The sequence below is a fragment of the Vanellus vanellus genome (genome assembly GCF_965231255.1).
Source record: "Vanellus vanellus genome assembly, chromosome: 13".
Lineage (NCBI taxonomy): Eukaryota > Metazoa > Chordata > Aves > Charadriiformes > Charadriidae > Vanellus > Vanellus vanellus.
This window is the reverse complement of record NC_138918.1, coordinates 3,824,094-3,851,496: the sequence shown is the minus strand read 5'-3', so window position 1 is coordinate 3,851,496 and position 27,403 is coordinate 3,824,094. Positions and strand designations below refer to the sequence as shown.

The window sequence follows — 27,403 nt, the reverse complement described above, 5'->3', positions numbered from 1 at the left end:
AGAGGGGAGATGATTGAGGTAAGATATTAGTAAGAAATTCTTTCCTCTGAGGGCGGTGAGCCCCTGGCGCAGGGTGCCCCGAGAAGCTGTGGCTGCCCCATCCCTGGAGGGGTTCAAGGCCAGGTTGGACGGGGCTGGGAGCGACCTGGGCTGGGGGGAGGTGTCCCTGCCCAGGGCAGGGGGTGGGAACTGGGTGATCTTTAAGGTCCCTTCCAACCCAGACCATTCCATGATTCTCTGAATGAAAGAAATCCCTGGTGCTTTTGCCAAGCAAATCCCAGGAGTGCGCCACCGCTTCCCGAGCCATGCAGGGAGCAGCAGCCGAACAAAGCCAAGCGTGGCTGGAGGCAAAGGCAGCGCCTGGGAGCCCCGAGGGAACCCACGGGGTGAGCGGCACGACGGCAGACCTCTTCATGGCACCAGCGCAGCCAGGACTTCACTTGTGAGACTGCCTCTGAAACCAGTACTCCCTGGAAAAGAAAGTAGAAGACACATATTCACTATTTTTATGGTATTATTCTTACTGTTGCACAGCAACGCTCACGAAAGGCACTCGCAGGTCTGTGGGATGCCCCAGAAGTTAACAAGAAATTGTGGCTAAACAAGCTCTGACCTAGAAACTACGGGCATTTCCAAGCTGTCCTCCTCTTTTCTGAGTATTTTTGCCTCTTCGCCGGTCAGGGATCCTCGAACCAGCACACTGCACAGCTCTATGCCATAGCCGGACAGTGCAGCTCTCTGAGCTACGTTAGTTGGTGGGGATTTTTTTCCTCGGAGTATGTAAATAAACATCAATATTCTAAACCAAAGACCTCCCAGTAACTAAATACTATTTATCTTAAATCTATCTTAAAACTAAACAGCTTTGTCACATATGTATAATAATAAAGAAACAAATGACAAAAGAGGAATTCGATTTTATTGGTTTTATTCAAAGCGCACGCATTATATATCAATTTCTAACAACAGAGTTTTCCAGTTCATTGGAGACATTGTCAAAACTTTGGGTGAAGCTCGTTTCATTTCCCCACCAGTAACAGGAGACATCACAGCCTGCTTGTTTGGTTTAGTTCTGTTCGTTCCTCACAACGGTGACCGTTTTCAAACCATATCGGGGAAATCCGCCTCTTCGCTGGGGAAAGGCACTTGGAAGCAAAGAACATTTGAGCACGTAGTCCGAATTTGGGTTGGGTTTTTTTTTTTTTTTGCAGTATTAACTTGATATCCCAAGTAGGGTTACTGACAATAAACCCCAACATCGTACATCTTGCTTCCTGCGACCAATTAGCACATGACAGCGCACTTGCTAAGGATTAACGAAAAATACCTTTCTTATTTTATCCGCAGGAACCCTTGCATGGCGGCCAGTGGCACTCTGCATCCCAAACATCTGAGAGACCACACACCTCGCATATACACCCGATATAGATTTTGGCACTCGCGGATCTCACTTCTCGGTAGCTGCGCCGCCGGTGTCATTCGAGCAATGCGCTCAGGCATTTGGGAGGTGTCAATCTCCCGGGAGCTCGGCACCCAGAGCTGCTCGCGGGGCATGACGGTGCACGTCGGGGACACTCGGCAGCGGGATTGCAGAGCGAGAGGCCCTTCTGCGAGCCTTAAGCAGGTCGAAATCTCCCTGCCGGCAGTGGAAATCTGTCTCGGTGAGGATCAGAGGATAAAAACAAAGACTTTGAAACCACGGAAGAAATTATTTTAAACCCCGTCAGTGGGATCTGCAGCTCTTGGAACAATGTTCGCGGTGAGTAATTGCAGATACAAAAAAAAATAAAAATAAAAATAGGGCGAGCATAACTTCAGCCGAGCCCAGCTTAGCAAGAATCCTGCTAATGCCGCTTCCTCCACCGCTGGCAGCTCCCGTCGGTGCTCCGGGCGCCCGGCCAGGATACCCCCCTCCAACCCAGCAGGTACGGGAGCGTCACAACACAACTAATGGCTCAATCCTGCAAGGTGCTGAGCACTGACCCGGCCCAGCCAAGCGCTTCAGCACACGCTTAGCTTAATGCTGTGAGTGCCGGGAGGTCACTGGGATTATTTTTTTTTTTTTTTTTTTTTTGCATTTGCTGGACCAGAGCTGAAGTTCTCAGCAACTGCAGGATCCGGTCCTGCGTCTCAGACGGGTTCTCAAGCACGCAGCAAGACTTTTGCTGGATATAGCTGCCAGGCTGCGGGTGCCAAGAGGGCAGATGGGTTCAAAGAGCCATCGGACAAGCACAGAATAAACACCGAAACGCACAGCTGTAGCTGCCGCTTGAGCTGCAACTTCAAGGAAGCAGCAGCAGCAGCTTGCGCTGCTCTCACCAGCGTCCCTCACGCTCACCACCAGTCACTGGCAGAGATGGAGGTGCCAAACTGGAGGGGATTGACCCGGCCTGGCTGCTCTTACGCTGTTTGAAGTGCAGAGACGTACAAATCTGTCGGAGGGAAGCGGCCGGGCACGGGGCAGGCTCCCGTGGCAGCTGCCACCAGCTTTGGCTCCCGTGGGCTTGGGGAACACCGACACGCACGGGTGGGCTCCTGCTTTCGTGGAATCACAGGAGAGACTGGGTTGGAAGGGACCTTTAAAGGCCACCTAGCCCAACCCCCTCCAAGGAGCAGAGACACCTTCAAGTGGATCAGGTGGCTCAGAGCCCCGTCCAACCTGACCTTGAATGTTTCCAGGGATGGCGCTCTCCTTCCAGCTCGTCTTAGTTTCTAGAAAAGGATCGTTCCAAACTAATTTCTTGCTGGTTTGTCTGCTACAGCCTCAGGCGGAGCCAGCAACGGCAAAGGACAAGCACAGGCGTCCAGAGGGGTCTCAGAATAAAAGGCAAAGCGAGCTAGGCCACTCTTTCTACGAAATATCCTGTCTCAGGGGTTTTGTGAATGAATCAGGGTTACACGGAATGAGGGATACCATTTAAACACAAAACGTTGGTGGGCACCGTATTAAAACGTTTCACATCTTTGTTACACCGAGGCAGCGGCTTTGTCAATGAACTGCGCCAGCTTCACGTCTCTCTTGGTCAGTCCACCGCAGTCGTGGGAAATCAGAGTTATGTGAACCTGTCAAAAAGGAGAAGAAAGGGGTTACAAAGCCATTTTGATGTCTGGCACGTAGGCTGAGCAGCAATTCGCCGGGAAGGCTGCGTGTCTCTGCAGCGAACAGTTTGGACCCGGCGCTCCTGGCAAGCAGCGAGCTGGGCACCCGCCGCCCGTGTAAGCCAGGAGAGGCTGTAGGTGAGGAGGCTTAACGGAGCCTGAAGTCTAACCAAAGCGAGCCCCTTCGCAGAATAAAACAGGCTTTGCGTTCTTGGGTTTCATCCAAGGAGAGGTGTCCGATTAAATAACTCATTCTTGACGTTTAAATTCCACGGATGGGTTTCATGAAGAACCTGGGCCAGTGACCAAGCTGCCAACGGCGGAGTCGGGGGCTCAGGCGTTTTGTTACAAACCAGCACCCTGGAGGTGAAAAAATTGTTGAGCTTGTTGCAGATTAATTTCAAAAAGAAAAACAAACGGACTGGTGCATTTTGCTATGACGCAGCTGCCTGCACGGGTTTGTTTAGACTAAGCCAGATGACAAGTTGGGCGTTACTTTGTCTCGCCTTTGACTGAGATTTGGGGGAAAAAAAAATAAAAAAAAAATAATAAAAAAAAATAAAACCTGAACGTTCTGGAAAGCCAAAAAAGTCGTGAAGCGTAGGTGATCAGGACTTTGTCCGCTGATCATTTAATGTCCCCTTAAACGGGGTGACCTAAAGGGCTGGTGAGGAGGAACCTGTGCTGGGGGGAGAGGTGGGGACGTCCTGCTCTGGGGGTGGTGGGTCCCGGCCACAGGTTGCTTGTCCGCGTGTCCTTTTAGTATATTTTTAGCAGGATTGGCATATATTCGTCAAACGCTAAAACAAACAGCTCAATACAATGCAATGAGAAGTATTAGAAAATAAAAATAAAGGCACAGCAATAATTTCCTCCTTCACACAGCACCTTTCATTCGAGGGCTGCAGTATACCTCGTAACCCTTGTAAATACGAGACCACCATCAGTTAGGTAATATTATAAACAAATTTTATAAGCTGCTATGTTGAGACTCAGAGGCCTACAATTTTTTAAAAAAAATCAAACCTAAATGGAGACTGCCAGGCTCCCATTTAGGTACCTACACATCGACGGTCTGCCACCCTACACCGCTGGGCTCCCGACGCGTTGCGCAGAAAGGAATGAGAGCTGGGGAGTAGTTTCAAAACAGTCGTTTATTCAGGTTGGCCAAATAAGAGTTTAAAGGCTTCTGGTTTATTTTTAGATCTCAGCCAGAGAGGTGAAGCGATAGGTCCGAACCATGCAGTGGACAGCAAACAACTGCAAGGAACTTCAGTCCTGGGGCCGTATCACCACTACAAACATCTCCATATGTCTTTAAAATCTCAAATCGCTATGAAGACACAACCTCCTTCCACTCCCCTACCTCCTCCTTGTATATAAGCTACAAAAAAAAAAAGGCAGAGAGAATGGGCCACTGGTTTGGTCTCCTTAACTTGCTGTGCCTATAACTAGGGCAGCCGAACGCGTTACCTTGCTGTAGACATTAAACCATTCCGGGTGGTGATTCATCTTCTCTGCTTGCAGAGCAACGCGCGTCATAAATCCGAAAGCCTAAGGAGAGAAAGAGCAAAGAGGAAAATACTCCTCCACCCACCAGGACTGGCAGTGCATCTGCAAGATTCACTCCAAAATCTCAAAAACTCCTAGAGATGCTCCAGATTACCACACCTCGGGTTTGTGTGTATTAAAGGAGCATTTCACCTTCTCGTGCCACCAACGCATAGAATCATAGAATAGTTTGGGTTGCAAGGGACCTTCAAAGGCCATCTAGTCCAACCCCCCTGCCATCAGCAGGGACATCTTCAACGAGATCAGGTCGCTCAGAGCCCCGTCCAACCTGACCTTGAACACCTCCAGGGATGGGGCAGCGACCACCTCTCTGGGCAACCTGCGCCAGGGGCTCACCACCTTCACTGTACACATTTTCTTCCCAATATCTCATCTAAATGCCCCCTCTTTCAGTGTAAAAACGTTCCCCCTCGCCCCATCGCTCCCCTCCCTGACCCAGAGTCCCCCCCCAGCTCTCCCGGAGCCCCTTTAGGCACTGGAAGGGGCTCTGAGGTCTCCCCGGAGCCTTCTCTTCTCCAGGCTGACCCCCCCACCTCTCCCAGCCTGTCCTCCCAGCAGAGGGGCTCCAGCCCTCCCAGCGTCGTTGCATCTCCCGAGACTGCCGAAAACATCCCCTTCAGACACCTGTACATCATTCTGCTCAATGTTACTCGCTCCAGGATTCAAAGCCATTCCACGAGAGCAACAACTTTACCTTCGGCATCCAACAGCGATTTGAAACCCCCATCCCAACACTCCTCATCCCTTACTGCATCTCAGAAAGGTGCCATTTCTAATTAAGCATCATGCCACAGTATTCCTGTACTTGACAGATACCGATTCCAGAAACACATCCTTTCACATAACTATTTTGCTATTTATTTTCCTGGGGGGAGAAAGGCGGCAGGTGGGTTTGCCCCTCTGCTTTATGAGAAAATATTTTCCCTTAAAATGAGTTCAAATAGGTTTCCCAATCCTCTGCCCCCCTATTCTACACAACACGCTCCCCCAGGACGCAGGTTTTATCACAGGCTCAAGGAGGAAATAATAGCAGGACCTTGCCAAAATACTTCGGAGCAAATCACGACGTTATAAAGAGAATTAGAATGTCCATGTAAATCAAGACCACAATTACCCAGGGGGGCCCAAAGGGCCTCGGTGCGTGAGCAGGACGCCTCTAAGCCAGCGGGCTTTGTTCATACCGAGCTCCATCCACCGGGGCTCAGGACCTGCATTAACATGCAAAGCAAAAGTAACATCCACGTTCTAGTCTGGTTCGTATTATAATACGAGCTCAACAAACCCCTACCTGATTTAGGTAGTTTTTGAGTGCTAATTTATGGAAGAGAATGTATATAGCCCGCATTCCACCAAGCGATGGCCATTTCAAACAAACATGTGGTCAATGAATAACATATAATGGTTGATAATAGTTTCAAGTCTTTTTTCCTCTCACAAATTACAAAAACCTTTAAGTAAAAAAAAAAGGAATCGGGGCCTGGATGAAGTATGACTTTGTTAGTCGCTTCGCCAGTCAAATGAATGCAAACGTTATAATCAGAGAAAATCATTCCAATGAGGTTTGTCATTTGGAAATCACCAAACTGTCAGCAATTAAAAAGCTTTTTTCTTTGACCCAAGAGCATTCCAAAATTCAGGAAAATCTAACTTCCCTTGAAGCTCTCGCTTGGTTTAGTTTTACTTCGAGTGAACAATTACTTTTAAAAATTTGCAAACGTTTCAGCAGCACCCTTTGAAGCAGAAAGCTGCAAGTTGCGCATTAGATGTTAGCAACGATTTGGAAAACTTCTGCATTAATAGTTCTGAAAGATATTTGATTTAAAATGTTTTCAGAGTGCCCGTGGGCTTAATAGGAATGGCATTTCCAACACAGCAATCTATACACCGAAACGTCCCCCAAAATTTAAAACAGCAATGCATCTGCAACTAGATCGCCTTTGTACAAACAAACAGCAAGGAAAAAAAAAAATAAATTATGAAAACCCCACCAGGTTCATGTATGCTCTACCGGTGGGTGTCTGTCCACCCCAGGAACTCACCCACCTACGTACACACACAGGTTACGCCCCACAAACACAATTCACTGACTGAGTGACGATAATCACCACTCCAATGGCAGACAGGGTGAACCACGCAAGCCAACGAGTCCACTAAATTAATCTGCTCTGCAGACCTTCCTTCAGGCTTTCTGAGACCAAATCCTCTCCAACCAGTGGACCACCAAATCCTCTCCGATCAGCGGACCACCAAATCCACCCCAATCAGTGGACCACCAAATCCTCTCCCATCAGCGGACCACCTCATCCTCCCCGATCGGTGGACCACCAAGTCCTCCTGCTCAGTGGACCACCATGCCAACACACCACCTCCTCCCCCCCGAGGCGGTAAAAAGTCTCCAGGGGATAAACCAGTCACTGGTCTTAACGCTGTTCATCTTGCCGAAGAGTGCTCAACTTGGGGCTGTCTGATTCATGAAAACGAATTAATTTTGGAGCCAAGGACGCCCCCAGGACAGGTCCCGCGTCTCGTTGCTCCAGCTAAGCGCCGCCGTCCCAGCCAGGGCGACCTGGTGCTCCAGGGAAGGATGCAGCACACGTGTTCTCCTTTCTGCACACCCCGCTCTGCTCGGAGACGTTCTCCCCCATCGCACGTTACCCAAAGCAACTTACTTCTTGCATTTTAGTTTATTTTAATTACACGCAAAAAGCATCTCCCACTAAGAAAATGCGCTACAGTTCCACCGAGCAATTTCACCGGCGCAATCTCCATTAAGGTCCTAAATACTTCCTTTGCTAATTAAACGAATTGGAACGCTATTGTTTATGAATCACCTTTATATTTGTAGAGCCGTAACCTTTCTTTGGGAAAATACAATTGGCTCTGGAAGGAAAAGATATTTAGGTTTGATTAGATATGAAAACACTATTACATAAAATCAGTTTGGACATTTCTTCACGTCTTGAAACTTGATCGGTAATTTGGTCTAATTGGTGATCAAGGAAACTATCTTGTGATCAATTAAAGTAATTACCACATTCCGGCAACACAACCAACCTTAATTTGAGCGGGAGTCTGCACTTCTTCAACTTTAATTAAAAATAATGAAAATTATTAAGCAGTCTGCAGTGCAAGATCATTGTCAAGACCGCATTGGTGGGCAGAGTTTATCAGACCATCACACGTTCCTTGATGAAAGAGGGACAAGTACTTGACTCAAGGCAGCAAGACCCAACACAATCTTGATTCTCGCTATGTTAATAACAGAGTTCTGCTGCCCCGAGAACTTTTTCAGCTTTTTCCTTGAAAAAATAAAAAGAGAGGAGAAAGAAAGGACTTGAGCGTTTTGTAGGAGCCATTACAGAGTCTCTCTTAAGAGAGACTTTGATGTATTAAATATGATAAGTAGAGCGATATTTCAGTAAAAGGCATATTAATCAGACATTTTCAAGCTAATCCTTTTAGGACATTGGGGCTAAAATAACATCCAGACACAGAGGTTACTCAAAATAAATCCATCGCGTCACCCCAGCGATGGCAGATTGGGAAATCCCTGTCACGAACCACAAACAGCGCTGGAACAAGTAATGAGCGGAGCAGTTGTGCGCAGACAAGGAGATGCCTCGCGTGTGCCCGTGCGGCTCTTCCCTTCGTGTCCTTTAAGGCCATGAAAGGCGGCACGAAAAAGTAATGGTGTTTCAGTCGTAACATCACTTTTAAAATGGTTTTTAAATACTACCAGCCATAGCATGTGAGGTAAAAACCAGGGCTACTCTTAGAAGGGCAAGTTCACCTAATAAAGTAAAAAAAAAAAAAAAAAAAAAAAAACACACACAAAAAAACTTTAAAAAATTCAGCTATCACATAATATTTCGGGACTGGCCAAACTGCTTTTGGAAGTGACAAAATACACTATCACAAAATAAGACTTAACGCGACTTTTGTTGCCTGAGAATGGGAAAACCAGGGCCAGACCCTTTGCTGTCAGAAGCGGGAGGGAAGATGAAATTCCATCCGCCCCTCTGCACCGCACAACGCGCCACAGCTCCGGGAGAACCCCGGCATCCCGCAGCTAATCTGCTGTTATTCCTCCTTTCACACTCCTTAAGCGAGGAATCAATTCATCTTAATACTTTTTAAACACGCTGCTTTTGTACAATGCTTGCCAACATTATCTTGATGAGTTATACATCAAAGGAGCACAGGTCGCTCGTACATCACCCGCCCGCGAGTCCCCAGTGACGGATTACCCCGGTGCATCCCCAGAACAAAGCAGCTGACAGAACTTGACTCGGAAGCGGAGACATTCAAGAAAAACAGCTGAAAGGCTCAACAACATAACCGGACGCGCTTTTTATTTATTTGTTTTAAAAGGCGTACGCTACGAAGAGCGTACCCGGGCTTCTTAAATTCTTCGGACGCTCAGCCAAGGAAACCGTATGCTAATCACAAGTACATTAAGGTTTCTGCCTCCCATCTGTCATTATAACGCTGGAGGTAGCATTAACCTCGACCTTCCGCAGCGCGAGGGCTACCTGTCTTCCCTTCCCCGCCAGCCCGGGCTGCATCCGTACCGTTTATCAGCGGGAAACGAAGAAATAAAACGAGCGACGGTGACACCGCCACGCAAGGCAAGAGATTGGCTTTCACACGTTTTGCTTTCCATTCACCCACGGCAAAAACACCCCCACGCGCAGTACGTCGCACGTGTTCTCCTTAGCAGTTTGGCACTCATAACAACAATACGCTCAAATTATTAAGGTTGGCTTCCAAAGTGCAGAAGCTTTCACAGCTCCAGCTGACGCTACTACCCAACTGCGAGCTACGGGCCAGCAGATAAAAAGGAAAAAGCTCTTTAATTTTGAGCTATTTTAAGTTACGTTTAGCTAGTCACGAGGGTTCGAATTAATCTCACCACATTCGCTGTTGTGCTCTGAAGGAAAACGCAGGGTTTGTTCTATTTTAATTCCATTTACTCCATCAAGAAAGACTTTCGCTTTACAAATATGCAAAAATCATCTCACAAGGCCACACTCCTCATCAACATGGCTAAAACACACACACACACGAAAAAAAGACAAATCCAACTAATATTTGGGAAGGTGATGTCAGCACAGGAGGACAGGTATTCATTCTCAAAACCACGTGCCCATTTTGGGATTCTTCCCTGTTGGCACCATCATCCTGCCTGAACCAGCCCCAGGGACGCTGCATCCATGCGGCATTACATATTTTCCTCTTTTCTTTTTCGGACCCTGTCTGGATTCACCCCCGACATAAACCAGGGGAACACCTTCCCATTGCTCTTCCCCTTTTTAACACCATTTCAAGAACAGTGGGACAGTCCTTAAGAACGCAACTAAATCGTGTCCCAAAATAGAGCTAAACTCGGATTATTCCCATCCCCATCTCTCAAGCACCGGACAAGCCGGCTCCCTCCATCCCATCCCACCCCACCCCACCCCACCCCACCCCACCCCACCCCGGCAGGGGCAGCCAGCAGGGTCCAAAGGTGAACACCAACCAAACCCCAGGTAGATTTTTGATTTTTTTTTTTTTTTTTTTATTTTGCTCCTCTTTGCTTGAGCAGCAAAACCTTGTGACCGCAGCCAACCTTCCCGTTCCCCAGGCACCGCTGGGCAGCGGGGAAAGCAGTACTCCCAACTCTGAAAGACGCTAATAAAGGGGAAGGACAGGAGGGGAATTCTACAGACGTACTGGCATGTACTGAGGTGCCATTTCTGTCTTCAGACCAAAATGCGAAGCTAAAAAAAAAACCAACCACCCCACAACTACAATTTCCAACTTGACTGCCTACGCTCTTCTGCGTTTACAATACCCTTTTAACATCCAGAGCTGACTGCTCGCGTCCCCCGTACTTATCTGCACACATCATTTATACAAAAGTGAAACGCCGCTTTGCGCTCTAAAAAAAATTACCTATTTATATTCATATTGCAGCTGTAAACACTGCTCTCCATGTTAGATCTGCAGCCGCGTATGTGAAAACCTTTACACCATGTTCTACAAAGAACGCTGTTTCTGTCTCCCAACACTTGTTTACAATTATGTCGGTGAAGAAACGAGCTCGCCAGCTCTATATCAAACATTTTTGACAGCAAAAGCACAAACACTGATCTATTCTAAGTAGTTTGCCACTCTCTGTAATCTTGGAAAAGGCATTCTTGCCTTTGATTCTAAAAATGTTTATACTTCATACATTATGCAAATAGTTTTTATATATTAAGAAATAATGCAAGCAAAGCTCAAGTTAAATTAAATTCTTCAACAATAACCTTGCCAAAGCACTGATTTTCCTATAAAAAAAATTATTCCAATTTGTTGATCTTACATTGGATGAAACATACTGTAACAATCTTCATAATTTATGTCCTGTTGGGACACTATGATTTAAAGTAACATAATACAGACCAGCATCACTGCTAATCTAAACCACCTGACCAGATAAACAACAGTTTCCCCTTCTCTCTTCATCGAGGGTATTTCTGTTTATTGTCATATGATTTACCAATTTGAAGAACATGAAGAATAAATGGAGGCAAAGAGAAGCGGAGCTCGGAGGCATGGCCTTTCCTCAACGGGGACGTTGCTCACACAGGTACCGGTACAATGTCAAGAGCCGCAGGAGATGACAGAAGGCAATTCCAGGAACGCCGTCCCAGGAAAAGCCCGGGCCGCTCGGAAGTTTACGCTCACTCAGCACAATCTGGACCAGGTGCGGCACTAGACGCGGCACCGTCCCGATGATGCTCGAGATGCAGCTCTCCAGAAGAGGTCTGAGCCAAAGGCTTCATCTTCCAAGCTCAACGGTGACCTAAGCCATGACATCACTTTATCACAAAGCAGGTGCAAACGGAATTTGCCCCATCCTATATTCGAGCGGTCTGAAAAACAAATACAAATCTTCTGCTGCGGCCACGGGACAAGAGGATCAACGCGAGAAAAGGGACTAAGAGGAAGGTAGAGAGCACCGACCTGCTCGTGAAGCCTCCTCCTTGCTTGGCCTTCCCCTTCCCCTCCCGCTCGCCAAGCGCGCGAAATACCCTCGCGCGCAATCTGCACGACAAACCTCAACTTTATCTTCTCTAAGCCTGTCTGGATCAAGAGTTTCACAACCGCTGAATTTAGACCTGTTTTTCTCTTATTGGTGATAATATGAGACAAAAACGTTACATCTATTACACCTTCTTCCTCGTCCCATCTTGGCTTTTCCAGCAGCCTCAGATCATTTTTCCTATTCTCATTTTTATTACTGTAAGTGATTGCACCTGGATTTCACGAACAGAAAGCAGATAATACGCTCGGTGATTCGATGAACAGACTTCACGCCGCAACTAATCACCTACTGCACCAAAAAGATTTATAAACTCGACGGAGTGGAAGTGAGAGAACATAGAGGTGCCTTAAAGCACCATAAAAAAACTTCTTTCCGTAAGTGATAAAAGTTTCAAGCCTGGACTCCACTGGGTCAATACAACCTTAAACAAAATACATTTATTTGCTTACAGATAGAGAAAAATGATTATAGCTGCCCATAAAGACTACTGCAAAATAAGCAGACATCCTAAATCCCAACCAAACCTGCAACAAGGTCCCACGATATTTGTGATACATCACTTCATACGGAAATATTCAAAATAAATGCTTTTTTTTTTTTTTCCTCTCTCAGTTCCAGTTTCTTAGCACTCCAGGTAAACACAGCCTCATAAATATTATTTTATTTATTCAAAAATGTAGATCTCTAAATTAGATTTTAAAGAAAAAGAAGGAAAACAATCCCAGGTTTCGGGACTGAACTAGAACATGGAAGAAATCCTCCAGCCAGGTAGTCAGCTGAACGCGACTCTCTGCTTCCCAAGCCGTTGTGCTCAAATACAAAGGCTGCACTTAGGAGGTTTACACCAAATGAAACGGCTATTTCAAGAAACGTGACTTTTTTAAATGAACTTTTCGCGCCCGACCTAAAAAACATTAAATAATACGGCGAAGCCCCCATTAACCGCGCACCTGCTAAAGCAATCAGTCACTTGCAATAATAAGCCCTCTTGGCTGCGCGACTGAAGGAACAATGATAATTTCACTTGTTAAAGCAAACGTTGGGCCCAGCAAATCAACCCCCTGGCTGCGCCGCAATAAAGCCATCGCGCAAACCACTAGAAAAACAAACTAGTAACTAAGGCGCAGTTAGTCCCCGGTTCCAGCCTTCCCAATTCAGGCAGCTGAACCCTCAGCCCAGGCACTGGGCTCAAGGGCGCTGCCGCTCAGGCAACGAACCCCGCTGGATCGCGCGGGGCCAGCCCACGGCACGCAACTGTTGGAAAACAGACCAAAACTCAATTAGTTGAAGTGAATGCTCCGCTTCAAAAAGGCGCTCGAACCCTCTGACTTCCATAGGGCTCGGGTAGGGTGCAGGAGAAGAGAGATGTTCGTTATCCCGTCGCACGATGTGTTGGGTGGAACAGACCCGTCTACAGCAGAACAAAATACCAGTATTTTCCCCAATGTTTCTTTTTACTCACATGCAAAGGAATGATTTCATCTTGTAGACATGAAAGTGAAGTCCACATGCCGTACAGGCTGTTGATAACACAGGGAGCGCTCAGACAAAATTCTGCTTGGTCTTTTGGCCAAGATTGCACACACTACCAGTTTCATATCCAAAATGTTCTCTGCTGAGTATCCCAGGGCAATCGTATCCTGCCTCTGATAATCCTCTAAGTCTCTGCCATTTATGATCCTAAGAAAACATCAAAGAGTGATAAGAAAGGCATTGCTCTATGATGGATTAAGAGAAGCAGCGGCTGCTCTCACGACCATTTCATCTTCCACTATCCTCCTATCCACTACACTGTCAGCTTTTTTGTTTCGGTTTGGTTTTTTTAAAGACGAGGTCAACAATTCAAACGTGAGACAAGAAATCACGACGGAGGTGTGAGGAATTCAAAGAAGTCTTCCGATCACCCTCATATTTAAAAAGACCTCAAGCTGTGAAATAAAGCAAACCGAGGAACATTTACGGCAGATCCAGCCAGGGAATCATTTCACTCAACCGAGCTGCTTTCAGCAGCTGTATTGTCAAGAATGGGTCTTCATGTTTGGACGCCTCTTATAGTAGAAGAGAGCAGATGATGATGGGGGCAGTGAACTCAGCAAGAGACCTACCTGGGCCATCACCGGCAGGCTTTCAATTTGCATTGCACTATCAAATTCAAACATTATTTTGCAGACGGGCGTTTCAAGTCTATAAGCGACGGATCCTTTGCAGAAAGAGTAGGAGAGCGCAAGCACCTCCCCAGATATCACGTTTCCCTCTGGGGCATCCTTCAGCCTCGGAGCAGTTGGGTACCTTGCCTGGTCTGCTGTGCCCGCCGTTCCCGATGTGATCTGTAGGTCACCCAGAGCCGTGCTTCATCTCCCGTCTCTGCTACTTGGAAGAATGGCTAGGGCAGGTCATGGGAAAACGGACAAAAGCAGCTACATTAAGTTACGTTATTAAGAACGAGGCTCACGTAAGTGCCAACAATTTAGACAGACAACCCGCACTTAGCGTTTTCAACTGTCTTCAGACCCCTCCGTGCGCTCCATGCGCACGCCTGGAAGTGGCAGTGTACGTTCAACGTGCAATATATTGAGAGGTTCCACGGGTTTTGTTGGTTGCGTGGTTTTTCACTAAGACACAAGGGTTCCTCTGGGCAGCCCCCACCATTTGTACATCGGTACATCCGGAAACGGAGAGACGGGCTCACAAGGGAAGACAAATACTAATTCCGAGTCCTCCAGTGAACGTCAGATTTCTTTTAGAAATTCATATGCGAACACCACAAAGGGAAACCCTTCATGCACCTGTGGTTTTTTGTTTTTTTTTTTTATTAGATTGGGCATTACAAGACGCAGGCATAAACACAACGTCCTGGGCTCGTACAGCTGACGCTACTTTTTTTTTTTGCTACAACACCCACCCACTGTATCACAGAACAAAGATTCTCCCAACCAGGGATGCCTTGGTCATACGCAGACATATATTTAACTGCCTACTCTTATTCTCATCACAGCACAAGGAAAAAGTCACACTAGATCATGAAATCGGGACTTTCCCCTCCGATCCTAGGAATAAAAACCGTTTTCCTACAAAGCACCCTCAGCAATAAATAAGCCCAAACTCATCAGCGCGTTCTCCACCAAAACATCACAGCCAGCTTTATGTTTGTCCAAATCAGCTTCCCATCTCAGCCCAAGAAAATTAAAGGAAGGAAACGGCAAGAGGAGAAGGAAGAAGGGAAGCTCTCCCCGAAAAAAAGCCCACATGAAGCGGGTTTTCAGCTTTTTTTATATATAAAAGAGGACTGAAAAAAGTTACACTCGCCTCACCCTGATAAACTGCGGGCCTGCCAGTGGCTTTTCAGAGCAGATGTAACGTTTTAGCCAAACGTGATTGTTTGTGAAAGAAATAATTCTGATCAAAACCCGAAATTGCAGCCAGCAGAAGCGCTGCACTTCGTCACGTTAATCCGCCCTGACGGGGAGCGGCGAGCGGAGATTCCTACTGCGAGAGGAGCAGATGCGAAAGGTCAGCGCCGGCCCGCGACTTCAAAACCCTTAACGTGTAAAACAGTGTGCATTAAAGCCCGAATCGGCTCACCGCCGGATTAACGGATGTCCGCTAAGTGGGTTTGATGTGCTTTTGGTGAGTAATGGTTAATTTTTAAAGAGGGGCGTTGGAGTTTTATTTTAGTTTATTCTGCCAGCCAGAGTCCATTTTTAATTACAATTGCAGAGGATAATATCCCAAAGCGTCTCTCTCCTTCACGGGAGTACGGGAAAGCGAGAGGCGCTGGTGTAAAAGGCCACGTATGGTTTGAAAACACAGTCGGGCGATATTCCAAAAGCAAGGGGATGCAAAAGGTTAAACAACCCAGAGAGAGATGTGCTGTTTGCATTTAATCAGCACCCTCCCAGCACCCCCATAAAAGTAAATTTTAATACAGAAAGAGTTGCAAGACAGCAGGTTTCCTTAACTGAAAAGGTAAAAAATTATTCTGAGCGACCATCTTCTTCAGGAAAGTCAACATCAGTCTTACTTGTGTTTTCCCAAATGAAGGTGTCCAACAGAATTCAAAACCACTGAGCCTTCCATTCATTTTCCAAAGGTGGTTTAACAAGGAAAGAGCCCGAACTGTGGTTAAAATCAAGCTGACCTGCTCACATTTGCCGTCTTCGGTCGGAATCCATAGCAGCCCTGCCCGCACGGCTGATATAACGTTTGTTCTCTTTAATTCAAAGAGAGCGAACAATCAGTTTGTGCAGCTGAAAAAAAGGGAGAAACATTTCTTCTACTCCAAATCTACAAGCCGGCTTGGGAAATCCAAAGGGCATTTTGACAAATCATTTCTTTTGCACTTTCAGATCAATGCACGAATCAAGCACAAGGCAAATGCTGCAATAATTTTTACTTGAGTGATAATAAATCCATCTTTGAAGGAAAGCATTTGCGTTAGAGCCAACTGGAGAGCAGCCCAAAGGTCAGCTGAGCAGATTTAAGCAGTGGCCTGCTGAAATGGAGATCCAACAGGTCTGCCTGGGGGGGAGGGGGGGGGGCAAACCGAGCAATTGGAGACGCCACTACCCCCAATAGTTATAAACAATAAAATAATGGTTTATTCGAAGGAGAACTACGACTTAGCTAATCAAGAAAACGAGCATCCCTAATCACAGTTAAGTCACAACAAAAAGTGAACTGATGCAACTTCTATGAGACCTGCGATGGGACCTCTTGCATGCTGGAGGTGAAGGGGACATGCTCACTACGAGACTTCAACTTAAACATGATTAATTTTATTGAAATACAATTAATGCCGTGACATTTTAAATAATACTGGCGGTACTGCCACGATGATGTTACGGCGATGACAACGGTACTGTGACTTGCCACAAGCAGATGGGACACGAGGGCGGTGGCATCTGTACACACAGACCTGCCCAAAGAGGAGAGGAGATGCTCCGCAGTACGAAGAGGAGCCGTCGCTGCTCGCCACCTGCCTGACTTGTACCGGGCAGGAATTTCTCACCTGCGTTACAAACGTGAAGTTGTAATGAAGGGACTGAAGGACAAAACGACTGTTCCCAGACATGGAAGGAAAGGCTTATTGTGAAGGACTTTAAAAGACCTCAGAGGCTGCTGATGCACCAAGGCAACTCTATTTAAAACAGAAAAATGTTGCCAAGTACAAAATACCGGTCTAAAAATATTCCGGAGCACTGGCTGACTTTACGTATGGTTTTGTACCCCACCAGCCATGCTGGCCATTACAAGAAAATAAATCCTGTATTTCCCAGCTCCCAGCACCAAGGATTTAATTTCTGCCTAGACACAACCCAACAGCATATTTCCACCACTACGCACTTTCTAGCTTTGCAGAATTTCCCACTGCTGGCTGCCAGGGTACTGGAAGCATCACTGGACACAGGACACGCTGGCCAGGGCACGGGTGTCATCTCCTCCTCCTCCTCCTCCGCGGCCAGGGAAGGAGACAAGCCATCTCCCCAGAACTTCTCCTTTCATTTCACCCAGCCCCGGAGCTCCGTGCCTTCCGCGGGCAGTGCCGGGCGGTGGTGTGGGCAGGTGGACCGCGTCCAGGTCCCGCGGCTGCACCCTGACCCTCCGACCCACCGACTCAGGAGCGAGAGTGTTATTTACTCACAAGAATAAACTCAAGGAAAGCGTGACCATCCAGGAATCACATACTTTTACTCTGTTCCGCTCCCGGACACTTGAGCCGGTTCATTCGCTCCGTTTCAGCCTGCAGGTTAACCTCCGCCAGTCCCGAAAACTTCACTATCAGTTTCTAATAAAGGAAAATGTCAACAGGCAGATACGCCAGAAATTCATTATTTTCAGATACAAAGATTTTCTCAACTCTGTAAACCCACTCATAAATAATTCTGATTTATTGTAAATCGGTTATTGTATTCATAAACGCAGGGAAGTTAGTGAACAACGTAACTACCAAAAGAAATACTTTCATAACTTTGCAGGTGCACAAATCATAGCATATGGGAGAGGACTCAAAGGATAATGGAAAATGAAGCAGTTTAGGAAAGACTATATGAAAACCAGCACCTACCTAGGTGGATAAAAAAAAAAAAAAATCACTTATTTTCATTCGACAGCCAATCTAATGCAAAACTCTAGCAGGGGGAGCAAGCAGACTGATACTACATTAAAAATAGCAATTCCCCCCCCAAAAAAAAAAGAATGAGAACAGGTTCGTCTTTTGATTAGCACAAGTGACAGTCGGGGCTGAGGCTGCTCAGGCTTTGAGGTTAAACACAACTGACATAAGCTGCACCTGAATCCAATCAGTCCCCGGGCTCTGAGAAGATTCACACGCGAGGACTAAATTTGTCACAAATGGGTTGGTTTCCGATCCTCCTGTAGCCAACTTGCTTTATTCTGACCCCCATTTAACAAATCAACTTAATGGGCACTGGGAGTGCTATAAAACTTAACAATGGAGCGATTTTAACTTTTAAAATATAGTTATGAAGCAAAATGTTGGAGAGCTCCTTCAATACTGGAAATCAAATTAAATCTAGACATTTTTTAACAGTCTTGACAGATATAATCCTAGTTACCATGTAAATTTATGGTAAGCTGCTGTGATATTAGCCACAGGTGCTACTTTTAATATATGGCCCGCATCTGGCTGGGAATAAAATTTCTCAGAGGACTGAAAATGACCTCACTATCAGACAATGGAGAAGAAAAAAAAAAAAAAAACAACCCACAAGACCGCTGTGGCATATAAAAAGCTGGAGATGTGGTCCACAACGAAATATTTAACATAAAATTCATTTTAACTCTGCAGATTGTAGGTTAAAGGATATTATGTTTTCAATACGTAAAAGGCGTGGACGTATTTCAGCCGAACAGCCAAAAGATTAAGTACATAAAGCGGCAATGAAATACACTGCCTACATGTATAAAAACAAATTTTCCAACCTTTGATCAAGGCAGAAGACAAAGCAACGTGCCGGGAGTAGAAAAAGGAAGTATCAACACAGATTACGTTACTGGGCCACCGAGTACCACCGTCAAAACAAATAAAGAGTATTCATTGCACATCCCGCCAAATTCATTCGAATGTGTAACTGTGATAATACAACGAGGATGATCAATGTAAAGGGGCAAACCTGAGCACGTCTCCCTACAGTTAAGGAAAATAATTGTCATTTCAATGGGGGGGGGCAGCATCTACTGTACATGCTCTATCCGATTTGTTTTCCTGGATCTCAAGCAAGAGAGCTAGAAAATTTTGGAAAGGAAATGCAAAGCGGGAATAATAATTTATGTAAACAGTCTAGACTTTCTGTACATCTTTAAATAAGCTCTCAAAAATCCATAGTCCACAACTGCAACGGACTACACGTGCTCCTACCCTCACCGCACGCCGTCCCCCAAAGCGTTTCCTTACCGTCCCCTCCGCTCAGGCTCATCTTTTGCCCGCGTCCTGTAGCCCCAGAACACAAAACGTATTTAAAATAGCTTTTAAAACTCTTAGAGCATTTGATTTCCTGTCATTTTATAAAATGATGTTAGAGCTCTTATGGAGACTTCCTACATGAATTCTTTTTTTTTTTTTTTTTTTTTTTTTTTTTAAAAAAAAAAAAAACCAAACCACAACCTTAATTAAAAACTTACCCTATAAAAGAAAGCAGCTGTAAATGCTGAACCTGACCATCAGCAAACATGCCCACCTTTGTAATTTCCTAACTGCATTTTCTGCCTTGGCGTGATTACCCAAGGAAATGCAATCACACAGGCAGTTGCCCCTTAAACCCTCTGGTCAAATCCAACCAACTTTGACAAGAGACATGGAAGTCTCGGAGTTAAGATGTTCCCGCAAATTTGGTGAAAATGAGCAGCTGGGTAAGCGACCCAAACCGAGCGCTCGGCACAGCCAGAGCCCTTCGCAGCCGCCCGCCCAGCCAGGACCCGGCTCGAGGTGAACCTGCGGAAATTCGGATTTCTAAGCCAGCTCCGTCTGCTTTGCGGGATCAGCCCTCACCTGAAATGCCGAGAAAATCCCGGGAAATTCCTGAGATAGAAGCCAGGACATCGAGGTCCTCCGCAATCCTTCCCTCACTCGATGACCAACTTTTAACATCAGTCCCAACGTTTCTGCAGTTTCTTTTCTGAGTTTGCAGAATGATAACTGGGAGAAGTTACCAACACGGTCCAGAGGCATAAATTAACTTTCTATCCTGATTCTGAATTTTGCTTGGGCAGACTGGAAGCAGAGGGCTTGCTCCACAGCTGGAAGAGAGATGTTTTGTTTCAGTAGCACAAAGACCTGAACGGACAAGAGCAGACCTTCCTGATGCTACACGGTGGCCCGGAAGCCTGGCTAGCTGCTTTTCTCTTCCCTGAAGAGCCCCAAATAAGCGCCCCGACCTGGCTGTGAGGTTTATGGAGGCTCACCAGCACCCAGACGTGTGGTAGGGCTGGAGACTGGCCATGGAGTGGTCCAAGCCCTCAGTCATGGCCAGAGGTTCCCACCAAGCGCGTACTCTCCGGGGAAAGCGACTCAACGAGGGGCTCTTGAGCGAGCGCACCCCAGCGAAGGCCCTGGAGGTAAAAGACTCCAATTTTAGCTCATCGCTGCCTCCCTGCTGTTCAACAATGGCAATACCACAGGGCAACTGCAAGGCGTAAGGAGGAACGGATGCACCAGCACAGCTCTTCCAGACAAGGTGCTCTCCTCTACCGCTGAGCTGCGTTTGCATTCTCCCCCCCTCCCCACACCGTCGGCGTATTTTATATTTCCTACAAGATTCAGAGCACCCACCCACCAGGAGCCCATCTCACGCTAAAGGCAACGGGAACACAGAGCAGGACCCACCACCCAGTCCAGTACACCAGGACCGGTGCATGGTGGGCACCCACAGCGACGTAATTAACAAAATGGGCTTTCAGCCAGGACCCCAGGCTGGTTTCCAGCTTGTTGCAGAGAATTGTACCTCCAAAGCCCGTTTTCATGAAAACGTATCTTCAGACTAACAGACAGCACCAGCGCTTTCAAGTTCTGGGTTACAAACTAATTCCCTAAGCCAGAAGCGTCAGTGGCTCGTCAGCCTCCCGAAGGCAGCCCTTCGCTGATGGCTTTTAACCGAGCTAATCTCAGCCTGAAAGCTTCAGGAATCTAAATAACTCTTGTTTCACAGAAGTTTCATTTCATTCTCATGCTGAAAATAATATACATAAACCAAGCTCATGTCTACACATTTGCACGACTTTATAATAAAAGTTGTGTTTATATTCTTAACATCTGTTGACATACACAGACTTTGTAAACCTGGCATAGATTTTAAAGACACAGAATTTTCCATGCATCATGAACATTATCTGCGAGAAGCAATAAAAAAGCAATGAATACATTAATCATACCAATATCATCTGCAAAACATAAATCTGAAATACCTTTCATGTCAGCTCAACTACACTTTTTTTTTTTTTTTTTAAGCACACCTGATTTTACGCCATCTGTAAAAGGGCAGCAGGAAGATCACCGCGGAAATGATATTTCTCAGTCCTTTGACTTTTACTAAATACTTTAAATAATGTAAACAGAATATTTATTACCTGAAATGAAAGAAGTACCTACAAGCTCAATATTTTTTTTCATTGCGGGACTAAATTCTCCCAAAGCACAGTGCAGGTATACAGCTCCGCTTTTGTCATTTGTTCCTTAGGTCGTAAGAAACACAGTATTTACTATTAGTTGTTATTACAAACATAAGCATCAATAAGCATACATGCGTCATTTTAATTTACTTTCAGCTTCGACTAATCGAAAGGGAAATCCTTGCTCTGTAATACCGGCTCTGAACACCCCCTCGGGGTCCGCACGTTGAGCCCTCTCCTGGACTACGATAACCGGAACGGCTTTCGCCCTCCGCAACCGCAAACGGGGACGCTGCAGCTTCTTCCTGCAAATCAGCGGGTGAAACTCTGCCTTCAGATACTCGCATATAACCTTGGTCCAACCGCAGCTGCGCAGAGCACCCACCCCCGCAGCTCGTCCTCCCGGCGGGGCGCAGAAAGATCAGTTTTGAAGCCAATTCCCAGCCTCTGCTCTCGTTTCTGCCTTACCCGACACCCATGAAGGGCAACCAAGAATGACAGAGACTGTACCGACACCTCCCAAACAACTCAAGCGGCGTTTATTTTTAAGAGTACCCTTTCGTAGATGACACGTACTAGGAGTATAAATTCATACTTCATAATTTAACCTATTTAAATACAGTCGATCTCCTATACCGGTATTGATCTTTAAACTAGGAAGACATGTGAATATCTACCTATTTCGTAAGATAAATCTACACAGTCAAAAAAAACCCAACTTTGTAATTTTTTTGCCAAAGCGACAGGTTTTCTAGATATCTGCTGTTGGGGCACACCAGTTTGTCTCTTGCCCTGTCTGTTGGCAGTCCATCTGATCGAGCTGACTTATTTATCAACAGTGTGCAAAACCACTTTTTTATTAACTTTGGGGGAAAAAAAGCCATTTCTAGTTGTGCTGAACCAACAAAGGCTTTGACCGTGCCTCAACAGAGACGCCGTTTCATAAAATATTTGAAGCCCAAAGGCTGGAAATCTCAACTCTTCCAAGGGTTACTTCTATCGAACGTGCTGGTCTCTCCTGGTTGCTCCGGCTCTGAGCTGCCGGCACATCTCACCAAGGTTTCATGTCAGCTCCCTCTCACGGGCTTCCCTCCTTCACTGCCCTCCAAATAAAAATACAGTTTATTTGTTGATTATTTGTTGATACAGTTTTATTTGTTCCGTATTAACGTTCGGGTTTGAAGCGCAATCCAGGAAAAAATGTACTCAGGGCTCCGGACGCGCTCCCTGGACCAGCACAGTCCTGCTCATGAGATGGAATTTGCTGCAGTTGTTTTCTTTTTTGCTTTTGCCCAGCTCAGAGGGGCCGGGAGCACCTCACCCCCCTTCTCTCTACTGCCCGGGCTTCCCGTGCCGTGACAACTACTGTCTGAGATGGCAAAAGAAGAGCCCGCTTTACAAATTGTTGCTTACCTAGCTCACCGTGGTTTTCTAAAAAACAAAAATATCCTGATCTGGGTTTAGGCACAGCCATGTAAATAAGCATCTCGGCACAGCTCGTGGTCCCTACGCACACCTACAAAGCCTGGAGCACACCGCGTCCCCCCGTAGCGAGGGAAAGAACCAGCTCAGCGAGAGCCACCGCCCGAAAAAAACCCTCTGGGTTTCCTCTCCCACCCAAGGAAGCGCTCACCTCTCCTTCAGAAATAAAACAGAAGGGAAATGCTCGCTCTTGGAACGTGACTTTTTTCTAAGCAATGTCATGACTCCTCAGAAGGCAATTTTTTTAGGGGAATGTAGCTGACAGCAAGGCTCAAGAGAAATTCCGTATTTCTAAAGTAAGTTTGTAACTGATGTCCGAGACGTGTTCTTGCGAGTTTGAGAGGTGGCTCAGGATCCTGACTCCAAATAAAAACCCAAGGAGGTCCAGGCAGCAGTCTGCCGTGCCGAAGGCACTGCGAGATCAGCGACTATGATTCATTCAAGAATACACTAGAACTCTGTCTTCCTGCTTAGAAGGTGAAACGTATCACATCTTCCCCACCTTATCTGCCAAAAGTGTCTGTTCTTACGTTTACCCATTTTTTCCAAGCTTTTCCCCTCACAAAAATGAGCCCCACTGTCCACCAGTTACATATCTGCAGCATTCGTTTACGAGTGCTAGTAATGAAAAACAAAAATCAGGATCAAATATTAGTTGTCTAATCCCGTAGTACCAACCCTGACCTTGACCCTAATATTATAATCAAGAAACTGTAATATTAGGACAAATTTACTTAACAACTACAAAACGGAATTAATTTACTCCACCTAATGAGATCAGAATCAGAGAGCAATCCGTCGAGGCAAACCCAGCAGGGTTTGGCCCCACGAGGATACTCCCAAATTTCTGAGTATAAATATTTTCCCATCAGGATCCTATGGAAATGAAAGCAATTACATTTCCTTTATATTAAAAGTGGTATATAACAATAATTACCTGATTAAAATTTTTGAAATTGAACTCTTTGTAGATGGCATCTCTTTCGCCTAACTCAGACCAGCCTGAAGCTTTGAGATCGTGCAAGACTTGGTTCCTCTCCTCGGTCGTCAACCAGTGAGACTGCGAAGACTATTGAGGGGAAAAAAAAAAGATATACAAACACGACACGAGTGAGGCTGAGGTTCTCCTTTTACAACAATAAGAAAAACACGCGATGAAGTTGTGGTTATGTATTGTAGAAAGGTGAGGGGATGGAAAACGCACTGTGCAGTTTCTTACTTTTTATAATTTCACGGACCGGCTTAACTTAAAACAGCCAAGAAACACCATTTCTGCTCGGTCAATTAAGTTCGGCTAAATGCCTTCATACGAAGCTAGCGAAGAGGGGCCGGCTCTTTCACGGGAATGAGCACGGACGCCACCACACCTGTACCCATCCCTCGTTCATCTGAATTATCCAGATGCGGTAAAAACCGAATTAATCTTCAAGTACTCCATTCTGTCATAGAAATAAAGGATTATTTACATTCTGTGCTAAACGTACAATTACGAGGTTAAAAGGGATGTCGGGGGAATATCTATTTTGAAAGACAGAAGCAAAATACGAAATTGTATTCTGCACAACTTGTATGCTGCTATTCCTAAGAAAGCAAGAATGGATTTAAAGACAGCACGCACTGTGGACTTCTACAAACAACAAAGAGCTTTTTAGCTAACAATGAAAAGAAGAACAATTGACAATACAGACACAATTATGAGCAGTTACAAGTTACTGGTATAAGCATCAGTTTCTGCAAAGCACCTATGTTTAAATGTGTCTTATTTGAAGCAAAAGGAGTCCTTCTGAAGCCACAGGGAGCAGAGACGTAACAAATTACACCCTCCGCTTAAATATCTGAATCAGTGCCTGAACCACGCACGAGGCCAGAGCCAGACCCGGAGAGGGAGGAAAGTTCTACGGGGCGTTTGGAAGAAGTTTAATATTTTTCCTAAAAGCAGAGACTAAGGGCACAAGTGATTACTTAGACAATATATTCCAACAGATTGGTCTCAAACTCATTATAAACGCACTGACTTAATGGGAAGAACTTCGCTCCGCAGCAGAGCAAAAATCAAATTGCTTTAGTCTGTACGTTAGCAGGTAGCACAGCTTTGGGAGAACTTCCAGAAAGGGGCTGAGCAGTTTTGCTCCAGAGCTCGACTAACCCATCAGGGGTCCACAAACACCCACCGCCAGCTCAGGACATTTTTCACCTTTGCCATCCGGCGCTGGCAGCTCCGCTGCGGAGCCCGGCAGGAGCCCCGGTGCCACCAGATGGGGCTGTGAGCCCGAGCAGAGCAAGAATTAAAGCAATTAGCGTGACCTGAGCGTGGCTTTCAGACGCAGGACGGCCGAGGAGCAACATTTTCACCGATAATATGGGACAAAAAAAAAACAAACCACAAATGGAGTAAATCAATCTAACAGCATCACTGCCACCACTTGTGGTCTGTAGGCTACATCCAGTCCAAGAGATGGGTTTTACAGGTCCCAAAATGAAATAATTTAGGCTCTTTAAACTTCAAACACAACTTTAGACTTGCAAGAAGACAAGTATCGGATTTGTTGTTGCTATAACCGCAGTTGCAGGCATGAATTTCTTACATTCTTTTTTTTCGAAGCCCATACAAAAATTGCCAAAGCTAACGGCGGTCTTGAAAATTACTCTTTTATCTGGCGAGAGATGCAATTAGCAAGCTAATTTACAAAAAAAAAAATCACGGGGGTGGGTTTTTTTGAGATGGCAAAGTCCAGGACTGCGACCAGTAAGCAGCACAAAGTTCATTCCTCCGGCCGGCAGCGGAGATGTCCTCTGTTCGTTTTAGGGACGTCGCCGTTACCTGGCCTAGACACACAGGCGTTGACGAGGCCTGAAATTAGATCATGCAGTTTTTAGTAAAAATACAGAGGCCGACTTCGATGCAGGGCCCCTGAGGACACCGACCGCAGCGTTTTGCTCAAGATTAGGTTGCAAAGGCTATGTCCTGAGTTCGCCCCTCCAGCACGTAACGACTACACTCAGAAACGTAGCAGAAAGCAGCAGGAATTTGCTTGTAAAAAGGGAAAAGGGAAGGTGGGAGATGCCGTTTGCATTTTGAGGATGGTGCAGCCCCGGCACCCCACCGCGGGGCACCACATGGGCCCCCCGCAAAGGGCGGGAACGCGCGGCGAGGGCACCGCCGTGCAAATATTGACTTAGCACACCAGTTAACCCAGTTCGACCCAGGCAATCGATGACGTTCGTTTGGAAGAAGCTCAGAGGGGGGGGGAGGGAAAGAGTCATTATTACATAAAAACAGCACAAAATATTTCACGCTTGGGGGGTGAGGGTCTAAACCTGCAATTAGTTATTAGCTTAATATGGAAAAAAAAAAAAACCCAAAAACAGAATCGATCACGGGGTGGGGGAGAAAAGGGGAGGGCGGCTGCGCCCCGAGCACGCGTGGCCGTGGCCGCCCCCTTCTCCCCCCCCCCCCCTCCCTCCCCGCCGCCTCCCCCGCCCCGCCGCCCGCTCGCCGCCCGGTCCCTCACCATGGCAGCACCGCCGCCGCCGCCGCCCGCCGCCCGCGCCGCTGCCCGCAGCGCCAGCCGCAGCCCGGCCCCGCCGCCCGGCATGGCTCCGCGCCGGCCCCGCCCCGCCTCCGCCGCACGCCTTCCCCCGGCGGAACCGAGGGCAGGGAGCTGCGTGTGCGTGTGTGCCCCGTCCCCCTCCAGGCGCACCGGGTAACGGCACCCAGCCCGGAGAGGAACGGGAGAGATCGACCGAGCGCCGAGCGGAGTCTCGGCAAAACCCGAGCGAGGACGTCCAACCCCCCCCCCCCCCCGCCCACCTCCCACTAGACCGGAGCGCTCAAAGCCCCGTCCAACCTGCCCTCGGCTCTTCATTAATAAAACGCTGCCTAGTGTTTTATTTATCTGAAGTAATGCCAAAGTTTGATCGGCGCAGATTCCTTTTAACAGGCAGAAAAAATAAAGGTCCTCAGCTTGGCAAACTGGAGAGCAGAATTTTGACCAGAAATAGGTTGCAAAGGCCACGTCCCGAGTTCGCACCTCCAAAACATCACACCTATATTCGGAAACACAGCAAAAAGCGGCAGGAACTTGCTTGTCAAATGAAAAAGGGAAGGTGGGAGATGCAGCCACCAGGAAAAAGGGAAGGTGGGAGATGCAGCCACCAGGAAAAAGGGAAGGTGGGAGATGCAGCCACCAGGAAAAAGGGAAGGTGGGAGATGCAGCCACCAGGAAAAATACCTGAAGAATTACGTTGCAGGGATACGAGCTCTTTGTCAAACAACAAATCTTACGACAGTCTTTGTTTCTTCTTAGCTTAATTCGCACTCTAAAAGGTTCCTCTCAGGGTACTACGGCAGGCCCCCACCACATACAAACACTACGCAATCAAATAATCCAAAAAACACACAACATATCAGTCCACACCTTATTCAGTCTCCCACGCTAACTGTAACTAAACCCCATATCAATTCTTTATGTAGCCTCGGCTGCAGACTGTGCAACCAGCAAACATGCTAGCAGAAATTTAAATAAATCTCAAGACTGGTCTCGCTGATTC

At 46.7% G+C, this 27,403-nt stretch overlaps 2 protein-coding genes across 2 annotated transcripts in view; one reads left to right on the top strand and one right to left on the bottom strand.

Moving 5' to 3' along the window:
* Window positions 1-27,403, top strand: part of SAR1B (secretion associated Ras related GTPase 1B) — a 186,680-nt gene that overhangs the window by 55,712 nt on the left and 103,565 nt on the right. The gene's annotated exons all lie outside the window — the stretch shown is intronic.
* Window positions 912-26,451, bottom strand: PCBD2 (pterin-4 alpha-carbinolamine dehydratase 2). Its single transcript, XM_082490095.1, has 4 exons — window positions 26,365-26,451; window positions 23,790-23,921; window positions 4,573-4,653; window positions 912-3,063 (listed from the first exon to the last, which is right to left on the bottom strand). The coding sequence occupies exons 1-4, from the start codon at window positions 26,446-26,448 to the stop codon at window positions 2,968-2,970; spliced, it is 393 nt and encodes a 130-aa protein (XP_082346221.1). The 5' UTR covers window positions 26,449-26,451; the 3' UTR covers window positions 912-2,967.

Excerpts from the sequence above, each read along its gene's own strand:
- PCBD2 (XM_082490095.1), bottom strand. The coding sequence starts at position 26,448 with ATGCCGGGCGGCGGGGCCGGGCTGCGGCTGGCGCTGCGGGCAGCGGCG. Across the intron at positions 23,922-26,364 it reads GCGGCGGCGGTGCTGCCATG|TCTTCGCAGTCTCACTGGTT; the intron begins GTGAGGGACCGG and ends TCCCCTCAATAG. Across the intron at positions 3,064-4,572 it reads GGTTTAATGTCTACAGCAAG|GTTCACATAACTCTGATTTC; the intron begins GTAACGCGTTCG and ends CCTTTTTGACAG.